Raw genomic sequence first — 12,166 nt, forward strand, 5'->3', positions numbered from 1 at the left:
GTTAATCTTGTTTTTTAGGTAGGATTATTTTTGGCATGCATGAGAGTCCATCACTACCAGGATCTGGGAAGTTCCCGAGTGCCACAAGCACTCGGGAACTAATGGAAAACACTCGGGAGATATGTTCCCGAAGGCTAGCCTTCGGGAAAGAGCACTCAAGAAAGTTGCTTCGGGAAATCTTGATGTTCTAGAGTGTTTTACCTAAACACTCGGTAATCTTGAGGTTCTTGAGTGTTCGCATGCCTTTAGGAAAGAACTGACACACGAGAGAAGAATATCACGTGCAAGGTCAGCGAGCCACCATGAGTACACTTGGGAAAGTGACACTCGGGAATTGCATCCCCTGCTAACAGCAGCACATTACTATTTAATGCTTACTTCTTTTTTTTTTGTTTCAAGCAATACTACTCTGCAGTTTCTAGTGGTTATCACATAATTCAGATGTATATCAATAATATAGCACTACTAGTATCTGCACATCTATTATACACATGTATTCATATAAGTACCAACATAGATAACAGATAAAATAACCACACGACACATCTCAAGCACCTAGCCACACCATTGCATTTCACAAGTTGATAATGGAACCCACACACATTCCACATAACAAAAGACCTCACAGCTAGCAACAATGATGCATTCCCAGGAAAGACATGAATGACCAATCAAATAGCACACTTTCAATTGTTCAAATAATCCAAAATATTGCACCCGACACATCTAAGAGTTTTAAGTAGTTCAACAAAATAGTAGTTTCACAAAGAAGTTTAACAAGTTAGCTGAACATGGAGTATGTATACATGAGTTGACGTCGAGAGGTTCATAAACTAGCAATCCATGTCCTGTCTTTCAGTGCCCAGTTGCAAAGCCATTTAAAAAAAGGTTTAGTACTAGAAATTACCCATGTTGATTAATGGAGCTTGCAAATAATTTTTTGTAGTCATGCTGTATGTCTTTTGGGAATAGTATAATCAGATGCTGGAAACAATATTAGTTGATATGCATTTAACTAATATCTAATTAAGAAAAATGTAATTTTAACATTGTTGAGTTGGCTATATCTATAACTGTGAAAGGATGAAATGTAGACAAAATGAAAAATGATGGAGAATGTGTAGCAGTGACTTACATTTTTTTTTTGTGACTAAAGTGGTCAATTTGGACTGGTTCATATACATGATCCAGGAATGGGCTGCCAACATGTGAGCATCTCTAGCCTGACCATCTATAGCAGTGTATGCTGCCGTTGATCCAGTTGTTCTCAGTAATTTGTTTTCAGAGAAGATGAGATCAAATAATGTCAAAATGGATTCCAAGTCCTATCAAACAACGATAAGTTTTCTAACCTCATTAGATGCTACATCCAGTGACCCCTCTGTTGGAGACATGCCATTAAGCCGAGAATTAATAGACTATAAATTTATAGATTGTCATATGTTACCTTAGTAATACTTCTTGCTTGAAAGCAATATTCTAATGACTAAATTCTTCATGAAAATTTTACCTACAAGAATTAGAGAATCTTTCAAGTGGACAATATCGATATTTTTTTGCTGGCAGTTCCATGCTCACACTCATGCATTGGTGATCTAACCAAAATCATTCAAAAGCATACAACTAACCTGCAGTATTTGTCCCATCTGTTGCCTTGCCTCGATTTCTTGCTGCAGTTTTGCCTAAGATCAGTCACCCTGAGTTGGCTTGCCTCAATTTCCTGTTGTAGCTTTGCCTCCATATCATTCACCCTATCACTTACTGTTCATAGTCGTCTTGCAGGACGTTCATTGTCCAATAACCCAACACTGTGCTCTGACCTGGGAGAGAGTTGTTAGTGTGCTAATGTAGCCATTGCCCATCATGAAGCAGCCATGTTTCTTACTCTTTCCAGCCTTATAGGTAGCAGCCGCATCAATTGGTTCTTTCATCATGTTAAACTCTAGACCATTAAGCTCAATAGAAGCCTCATTAAATGCCTCCTATTGGAGAACTCCGTCATCTCAACATAGGATCATGGCATAACAGATTTTAATATAACATTATGTAAGAAGCATCATAAATCTTACTAAGTTTTCTTCTGCGCGTGGATTGCACAGTGTACCTTCCTGATCACCCATCCTCGCTACTAAGTAAGTTTCTACGTCAGACACAACCTTCTGTTCCTTCTTCTCCTAAGCATAATTTGAAGGTAAATGATCATTATATAGAATATATAGTGTATACTATAAAGATATAGAGGTACCAGATTGTGGAAACGAGCCATGGAGGAACTGCCTTGACGGTGCACAATCCCACCCATCTGGAAGTCTACATTCCCTAGCAGCAAGAGATGCTTCTTTCTTTTCTTCGTTGCAGTACTTTAATTCTACAATCTTGTCATGTGCATCTAGGCATCTATGGCACCACCACAACATAATCTGAATTTAATTAAGCAAGTGTTCAGTAACAATATCTTGGAGTTAATCAAAATGAAGTGCACCGCTTTTACATGTTACCTGTATGTACTCATCCACCTCAACCATTATTGGCAAGCCTCAGGCCTATAAATTTACCTTCGAAGCACCTTTTTGTGGTAAGTGATGACATCTTGAATGCGTGCTTCGTATATCATTTGCGGGATTAAATTCTTGACAGCATTACGCACTACTCTCCTAGCATTAGCTTCCTGGCCTTTTGACCATAGATACCACCATTGCAAGTATGAAATATTGCCAACAATAAATTATTGAATGAAAAAATTATGCACACATAAGTATGTGGAGAAACTTACCCGTAAACTTTCCTCCACCTGCTGCAAACAATTCTCGAACACTATTCCTCCTCCTTTAGAAAAAAGCTGTAGCAGTCCTGTAGTGCAGCCATGTCCACACGGGCTCTTCTCATCCTTCTAGAGTTACTAATCCATGGAAATACCATAGAACTAACACACCAATGATACCATTAGGAATTCTGCCTTCAACTGCAATTTCTTCTTTCCATTGCCTGCACATCAGTTAACAATTTGGTTTGCTAGTGAGCTAATCAATCGTATCCTCCTACCAGTAAGGTCATACAGTTTATATACTTAAGTATCTCCTACAAGACAGATGAGAATCTTGTCCTCATCCCGAGATGGTTGTGGTGGCAAGTTTGAAGGACCCCGCATCTAGAAATCATGCACTCTATTTTCCTCTATATTTGGGTCACCCTCTTCCTAACCCCCCCTCCTCCACCACCACCACCACCACCACCACCACCACCACCACCTCCTCCTCCTCAAGATCAGCAAGAGGAGGGGCTTGCGAGATTGAGGAGCTTGATCTGGTAGAGACAGAATCCATTCTAGGAGCTATGTTTGCACCTTTTTCCCTGGGAGCTATGTTTGCAGCCCCCGGCCCTTAGGTGCAGTGGCTATTGCACCTTTTCCCCTAGGAGCTATGTTTGCAGCCCCCTGCCCTGAGGTACAATGACTTTTGCACCTCTTCCCATGGGAGCTAAGTTTGCAGCCCCACAACATCTAGGAGCTGTGGTCGTTGCACCTCTTCCCCTAGGAGCTATGTTTGTAGCCGCCCAGACCCTAGGAGCTGTGGCTGTTGCACCTCTGCCCTTGGGAGCTATAGCTATTTCCCCTGTACTGTTGGGAGCTATGGCTGCTTCACCACTATCCCTTGTAGCTGTGGATGCCTCCCCTTTACTCCTCATAGATGGGGTTGACCTTGCGGAAGAAGAATATTTGGCGTGTCTCAACTTTGCTGTTATATTTTTTGAAGGCCCCTCGTCGTCCTGAAATAATAAAGATGGAATGGGTTATAATTTAAAATATAAGACATGAATTTTAGATCAAAAAATATGACATGAATTATTAAAAGAAAGTTGCGCATTTCGAAACAATAAATTAGTAATTGCAATATGGAATAAATACAACATCACTAGAAGTAGTCATCATCTCTAGTTGAGCCTTCCAGAAAGTCATCATCGCTATCTGAATAGAAGGCTTCTGACTTAATCTCATCGCCTTCGCTGCTATCAATATCTAACCAGCTAAGAAATTCTAAGTCTTCTTCATTTACAATCTCATCTGAATCCCTTTGAATATTATCTATATTATCATCCTCTTCTCTAATAATGATTTCAAAAGTCCCTTGCAGCCCATCTTCTTGAAAGAATAGTTCAACACTAGTGTTGGGAGCAGAATCATAACTCATTTTGCTCTATTTACATACAATATGGATCCAGCACAAACATATAGTGCAGAAGAAGAAAAAGATAGAACTTATCTAGTTTCTTCTAAAATATAATGGTCAGTAAGGTGATGGGGAATTGTGTCAATAGATGGTCCTTCTCACATCACAAGGATTGTCTGTAGTCTGTAGCTACAACTTCACGGCTAACGATGTGAGAGGTAATCTGTATTGGAGAGATCTGCATCCATACAAAACTTCAGGTAAATAATTCGTAATGTAGTAGTAGAACAACAAGGTGCACAATAATAGTTGGTATGTAAGAAAAACTACATGCAAGTGAAATTGAACAATAAATTATACTAAGAACCTCCTATTACCCATTGAAAACAAAACCCCCAGAAAAGAAATATGGAAAGGGGTTAGAAAAATTCTTCCTTTCGTTACCTCTTTCTCTGACCTTCAAATCCTTCCCACAGGAGCAGAGGTGGGAATGGATTTGCCATAGTTTGCAGCAGTTGAGCCAAGAATCACTGCAGCCCCATCTACAAATAAGCAAATCAGAGATAGGAGGTCAGATTTGGGAGAACATGGAGATATGGGAGCAAGCTTGAGAGATTTTGAGGTTGGATTTCGTGGCAGCAGGGGAATGGAGCTAATGGAGGTACTGCCCCTATCCCATGGTGTGGTGGAGAGGCACAGGTGGCTTGTGGTGGTGGGGAGGACACCGGTGGACAGTGGAGAACTGTGAGGATCATGCTATGTGGAGTGGAGAGGGGTGGAGAAGATGAGTTTGTGAATCTGAGAGAGAGAGAGAGAGAGAGAGAGAGAGAGAGAGAGAGAGAGAGAGAGAGAGAGAGAGAGAGAGAGAGAGAGAGATGTTTGTAAGGAGGAGAATATGAAGTGGGTTGTGGCGGGCCCACTTTGTCAGTGTGTACTGTTGCACATTTGGTGTTGGCGCCGATAGAAAAAAAATTGGCGCTGGATGAAAAAATCGCGCGCCTTGACCAGCCTCACGACCTCAACCAATAGGTCTCCCGAATGCAAACTAAAAACACTCGGTACAATTTTGAGTACTCAGGAAAATTTATTTTTTTTCGAGTGCTTAGGCAGTCTCCTGAGAGCATGAAGGAACACACGGGAAGCTTGTTAAGTTCCCGACTGCTCGACAAAAAACACTCGGGAAAAATCGTGACACTTGAGAGGTTCACAATTCCTGGTAGTGCATGCCAAAGTCGAAGTGGTGTACTAATAGGAGTTTAATACATATAGAGTTGGAATAGGATTAAGAGTTATACGATTGGATCGGAGTAGGATTTAGATTCTTGTTTTTGGTCCTGTATAATGAAGGGTGGGGCACACCCTCACAATGTGCCATGGAAAAAATCATGTTCTTGAGTTGTAACATGTGCGTGCGTGAGAAATAAAGGAGCAACATGTTCTTTTGTGTGTTTGTGTTATTCATGATTATTTGATCTTAGTGAAAAGCCAACAATTGCTATCAAAGCTTGTTTAATATGAAAAGATATAGAAGTTGATGCTATCAGAGGCCTCGTGGGTGTTGATTGCGCGTTTGTGCAGAGCGGAGGCTGGGTCCATGCACATGGATGTGGAGTCTGTTCCCGTGTTTCAGACTCCGTATGCGTGCAAAGCTGTAACAACGTGATGTGGTTTGTGTGAGAGTGGCTGCGATGGTGCGTATAATGTGGAGTATGTAGCTCCATAATGTGGTGAAGATGGTGAGTCGACAACATGTCGTGGTGGTGTGCACGGAGTAGATGTGTTACATACATACGTGTCCGATTGGACTATATTATATGGACTACAACCTAGACACTATATCATAGTCTACTAGTATGTTACATTGGAATCCCCGAGGTTATGAAAATGGTGGGAAATACACTTTAGATTTGAACCACAGCAACTGTTAAGCGTTCAGGTTTTTCATCTAGTTGCACAGCAGTACAGCACAGAAAGCTATATGAGAAACCAATTGACTGTTGAAATGAATAGAAAATAAAGATGCACATACACCCTTTCATAAAACTTCTGTTGGTTTTTCATAAAACGTTTAGCAGAAATCCAGCCTCAATTGACACAATGTCACCTGTCAAACTTCTGTTTCTGTGCAGTGGAGCAGGAATGGAGAGTGCAATTTGTGCAGAACTAATTATAGGTGTAGATGCATGTATGTCGAGAATGCGCTGTCAAGAGCCTCCTGACTGCATGTTATATCCTCTAGAAATCAAGCAAGGCCGTGGCAAACTGGTATATGGATTTCCAGTTGTATGATGCTGTAAGCAGCAGGTGAAATCAGCCCTCCATAGAATAGGCTCCATTAGAATGCAGATTACATGTACCGCGGTGTTCTCTATAATTTCTGTTCCCATGATCGAAGGGTAATCGGTGCTACTGCTTTTTTTAGACTTACCTTAGGCGATATGCTTTTGATGCTTCGAATATTTTCAGCAGCAGTGCCCTTAAATGGTAGATGTATGTATCCATGATTGATCCAATAAAACTCGCGTGCTGTTTTTTATTTTCTTTTCTTTTCTTATTGAAGATATTGTGTAATACTGAATTGTGGATGAGGTTTCAGTGTCGGTGGTTGCATGTTTCTTGTGCTTGTGACGTTGGTGTTGTGAATGGATAGATGACGACCAACGAACAGCCTTTGTTATTTGTTCTGCCTTTGCTGTTGCCAAGAGGAAGTGCCAAATAACCATCGGTAGGAACAGAGTATGTTTGTTTTTAAAAGAAATTATTTTGACGAATTTTATAAAAAGCAAATATTATCACAGGAAAATATAGGAGGGATTAGGGAGAACGCTTCAAGTAACCATCCCAAATAATATAAGCCTTTTTTTGCAAGTAGCCTACTCTATCCAAGATTGGCAGCTAAACAAAAATTGCCTTTGTTAACGTTATCTAATAACATGTACCTGTGTAAACAAACTAAAAACATAAAATGAGAATGCAAAACGGACAAAATTAATGATGGAATTTTTTTAAATAAAATCATAGACTCTACAGCTTACAAGAAGCCTTAAATATGAACAGCAGAAAGGAAATAGACATATACTGTAGAGTTGATTGGTCGATCGTTACATGTTTTTCTTGTCCAATGTCATACACAACAGACACATGCATCACCAGTTATTGTCCGACAAAAAACACAAGGCCCATCTACATCATCAAGCAAGCTGGTGCATAGCACACAGGTACTCATCTACATACACATGGCAGATCAACTATCCTTGGGAGTAAAAGAAAAAGAACAAAAATAGATAAAACGCGTAGAGTGTAGACATCAACCAGAAATAAGAAGAAAAGGACCGACTCGCTGGGATCCTCTCTGTAACCTACAAAGCACCAATTAACTACGAAAAATGAATGCACCAGTTCGGTGCTAGGATTGCGACTACACGCCAAACACAGTCAACACGATGTCTCTTGCGCGCATGTACACATATACCCTGGCTCCAACAAATAATAATCAAAATAGGACTAGCAATCGACGGGAGAATGTCGGAGCATAATCTACAAAGGAAGCTGTGCATGACTTCTCGGTTTCAAATTAAATTGAAGGAAAGCTTTGCATGATTTTGTCATGAGAAAACCGGCCGACACCGCACACCGGCCGGCAGGTAAAGCCAGCCACCACGGCGAGAGGTCGTCAGTGATCGATGAGAGCCATACCTTTCCTTCCTGAAGCCCACGGTTTCGTTTCTTCTCTGCCTGACGTTGGAACGTCGGAAAGACTGCCTTTTTCACATACGGAATGTCACCGCATGATCGAACCTGTTCTCATCATATATATTATACTGTCCTGAGCTTGAATTGAATATTGGTGTCGTTATCGTTATATACCGCATTAGGAGCCATCTTACACAAATCGGACAAAAACATGCACACTCTTTAGTTTCGCCGGTGCTCTCTGTGTCCTTATAAAGTAAATTTTATAACTATTTAAAGAAATGTATCTTATATACCAGTATTTTTGGTATGTTTAGTCTCGTGTTCTTTCTTTTACAACCTTTATCTAATGACAGACATTTCATTTGACACTGTGGGCTAGCTGGCAATGGTCCAATTGCAAAGAGGAATGTTCCCATTTCTCAGTCACTGGTAAGGAGAGCTCACCTAACAGTAGACCAGGCCCAAGTCTGAATGAAAGTACCTGATTCTTCTGACCTTAATTAAGAGTCCATAAGATGTTTCATTAACTGTACGTACGTATGCTCTTGTCAAGTGCAACCACAAAGTCTTAATAACTTGCTACAAGTAGTGAGCACTAGTTTTTGCTGTTTTGAAGAGTTGACGGTGCAAATTAAAATAGCGCGCCTTCCATGATCAGGTCTATAAAAAGGCCAAGAAGGATTGCTGCAACAAGCACAACGAGAGTTCAGGCCGGGGGCAAACAGACTTGGGACATCACACACCAAAATACTTTAATTTGTAGCTTGCTAGCTCTTCATTGCTCCGCATCACTCCGTTTGTAGCAGACTAGCTATCAGGTGAATGAAAGTAATTATTATTCTCTCAATTTACATCTGTGGGATTACTTGTTGCCTTGCCCTTTTACCTGTGCATTTGTCCCTTTTTCTTAATTAAGGTAGGAAAGAGTTATTCTGGCAAATTAGCTTGACTAGCTATCTCTTTTTTTTTTAAGAAAATTTGGTTCACGTGTGCAGCGAAAAATCACAAGGTGACTATAAATGTTACTTTAATAAATTAATTTGCGTCTTCCACTACCAGACTTTACATCTTTCTATTAGTGTACTAACAAGAGGTAACAATCGTACTAACAAGTTACAACTAGTTAACAAGTGGTTATATATATATACTAAATGAAGTAGCGGTATATTAGCGCGCAAGACGTAGTAGGATCTCTTCTTTAGATACCACATATAGCATACTGAATGAAAAAGAACACCTCATCAATACTAAATTAAAGCATCAAATGAAACAGAACCAAAGAGCTAGCAGAGATTTGAAAACTATAAAAGCCTTAGAGATTTATACATCTCTTTTCATTAGACGTTGTTCATGTTTTTTTTTCAAGAATAGAAAAGATTCACGTCCCTTTCCATTAAGAAGATCGAGTTTTACAACAGCAATATTTATTCCTTGGCCACTGAGGGTGACCAAGTGTGCATTACGTCCATGGTTCTTATCTTCGGTTGTGCTACTTTGCTCATCCAAACATTGTTTCTTGAAAAAATGATCGTAAAAGTGGACATGGTGTCGTAATGCGTTAGATAATTTGGCTATCTCATATCCATCGATATACTATACTCAAAATACAGAAACGGTAGGGGTATTGTCTTTGGGAAGTTTTGTGACACAGTTCAAATTTAAGCGAACCTGCAGTATCTGAAACAGAACCCCTCCTATCCAAACATGCCTTCATGCATGGTGACAAATTGGCGCGCGGTTTATAAAAGTTTGCTACCCTAGGTTCGTTCTACACATAGCTAGAGCTAGGCTGCTTGTGCTGCATCCCCAGGTTTAGGCCTAGACAATACACATGACAAACTCAGTAAAATTTATGAAAATTTGGAATAATTATAGGGTGTGGCCTTCGACAGACTTATTTAATTACCCAGACTAATCCTAGATCTGTCCCTGTGTCAAATTATAGGGTCCCACATGATGACCTGGCAAGCAGGTTTGCCACTTGTGTTTGCCTAGCTAGCTTGATGGAGATGAATAATAATGAGGACCTTTGTTCGCCCTTAAGCTTCCTCTTTAGAGAAAATGCTTTTAATTTTACGAGAGAGCAGAATTCAGTAGCCCATGAACTCGGCAACTCGCACAATTGCCGGGTCTGAAGTTCTCCGTTGTGTTGAGAAATTGCATTGGTTGCTTAGAAGTGTACCACGTGTTCTAAATAATAAATAAAGTTCTCTCTTTTCTCAAAAGGAAAAAGATAGAGATGAAGTTCTAAAACCCAGAGCCCGATCCATCTATACATTTGAATTGTGTGCGTTCCCATCTCCATATGACCAGGTATACGCCCAAATGCGTTCTAGATTTCCTGGAAACAAATGCAATTCAAAACTGTCGCTTTGCACGAGACTGCTCAAATGTCAGCACCTCCCTGCGCCTCATTTCTAGCTGCTTTCTCAAGCCGTTGTCTTGACCACAGTTAATTACGTTAATCAAGCTAGCTTCCGCGTAACAACCAGCTCAATTCAAACTCGCCGCAGGAGGTCACAGTTGTTGACATGTACACCACTCGGACGGACACATGAAAAAGTAGTTAAATTGAACCTCAAGTAACTAGACTAGCCGTGTTCTTCATCGTTGAACTGCAGCAAGCTACAGTAATCGCTACAATCGCGAGTAGTCCTAGTCCAAGCTGAGGGAGAGAGAGAGAGACACACACATCACTATTTCGGTGAACAATCAAGCGTCTAGAAAACGTATTCAGTGACGGCCGGACACGGGAACATAGTACCGCACGCGCTGCGCAGAGGTTCATGACAGCGCGCGACTGCATGCATGCACACCTAAAACCAGAGCCACCGATCTCACGATTCTTGTTTACGTCTCTCACTTTGCAGCAAGAAGAATTGCAAAACGAGCGAGCGTTAAGGATTGTGGACTCACGCATGGAGGGCACTGATGGCGCGACGGCGAGAGGCAAGGTGGTGGTGGTGATGGGCGCCACGGCCACCGGCAAGTCCAAGCTGGCCGTCGACCTCGCGCTGCTCTTCGGCGGCGAGGTCGTCAACTCTGACAAGATCCAGGTCCACGACGGCCTCGACGTCGTCACCAACAAGGTGACGCCAAAGGAGCGCCGCGGCGTGCCGCACCACCTCATCGGTGGGGTGCGACCCGACGCGGACTACACCATCGCCGACTTCCGCCGCGACGTCACCCGCGCCGTGGAGACCGTCCTCGCGAGGGGCCGTGTGCCGGTCATCGCCGGTGGCTCGAACAGGTACCTCGAGGCGCTGCTGGACGGCGAGTCGGGCTTCCGCCAGCGCTACGAGTGCTGCTTCCTTTGGCTGGACGCCGACCTGCCGGTGCTGCATCGGTACATCCGCGACCGCGTGGACTGCATGCTGGAGCAAGGGCTCGTTGACGAGGTGCGGGGCTTCTTCCGGCCGGACGCTGACTACTCCAGGGGGATCCTGAGGGCCATTGGCGTGCCGGAGATGGACACCTACTTACGGCTGGAGGGCGCCGGGGCGCTGGACGGCGACGGCGCCAATGAGCTGCGCCAGCGGCTCCTTGCCGCGGCCGTTGATGAGATCAAGGCGAACACGTGCAGGCTGGCGTGCCGCCAGCTGCGGAAGATCCACTGCCTATGTCGCCTCCCCGGGTGGAAAATCCACCGCCTCGACGCCACCAAGGTGCTTGCGCTCAGGATCAGCAGGGCCAACAACCCCGACGCTGAGCGAGCCTCGTGGGAGACGGACATTGCGGAGCCTGCTGCGAATGTCGTGGCCACGATTCTGGGTGCAAAGGCGGCCCATGGCGGTAAGGACGACGACAAGAGTCGTTTGGTCATGGCGGCGGCCAAGGAGGAGACCATGGCAGGTTCTGGCACGGCGGCAGAATGGTGCGGTATGCAGCTGGAGAAAGCTGTGGTTGCGCCGGGCCGTGGGTTCGTAGGAATGGAGGCGGCCACGGTGGTCTGAGTTGTGACATCTCACAAACGTATAATGCTAAGGATCATCTAACTAAAGTGAGCTAAATATGTAGCTTGCATATCTATTTAATTACTGTTTCGCTATGATCTAGTTATTTCCTTCATTTCTTGTAGTGAATAATTTGTTGTATCCATTCAATTGATGTATTACGAGTAATGCAATCATGAAAATGTTATAGATTGAACATGAGTTTGTTTAAAAACTAGGTGAATCAGCTATGCGTCGCTGTAGATCTAATAAAGCTTTTTGTTATGACTACACATCTTAACTCCAATGAATATTGGAGCTGGTGTTTGTAGTATCACTACCAAATAGCACTTGATTAGTGCGGGTTCATAG

The 12,166-nt window shown here is 42.7% G+C and overlaps 1 protein-coding gene and 1 long non-coding RNA gene across 2 annotated transcripts; one reads left to right on the top strand and one right to left on the bottom strand.

Annotated features, from left to right (window-relative positions):
- Positions 1–721: 721 nt before the first annotated feature.
- LOC133888309 (uncharacterized) lies at positions 722–3,179 on the bottom strand. The gene is made up of 4 exons (XR_009903778.1): positions 2,499–3,179; positions 2,246–2,420; positions 2,070–2,174; positions 722–1,982 (listed from the first exon to the last, which is right to left on the bottom strand). It is a non-coding gene; the product is annotated as an uncharacterized LOC133888309 (long non-coding RNA).
- Positions 3,180–10,453: 7,274 nt separating this feature from the next.
- LOC133888314 (adenylate isopentenyltransferase 5, chloroplastic-like) lies at positions 10,454–11,965 on the top strand. Its single transcript, XM_062328508.1, has one exon. It carries the CDS (start codon positions 10,649–10,651, stop codon positions 11,813–11,815), a length of 1,167 nt encoding a protein of 388 aa, XP_062184492.1. The 5' UTR covers positions 10,454–10,648; the 3' UTR covers positions 11,816–11,965.
- Positions 11,966–12,166: the final 201 nt, after the last annotated feature.

Source organism: Phragmites australis, chromosome 1 (assembly GCF_958298935.1).
Source record: "Phragmites australis chromosome 1, lpPhrAust1.1, whole genome shotgun sequence".
Lineage (NCBI taxonomy): Eukaryota > Viridiplantae > Streptophyta > Magnoliopsida > Poales > Poaceae > Phragmites > Phragmites australis.

Coding starts and splice junctions, on each gene's coding strand:
- LOC133888314 (XM_062328508.1), top strand. CDS start 10,649: ATGACAGCGCGCGACTGCATGCATGCACACCTAAAACCAGAGCCACCG.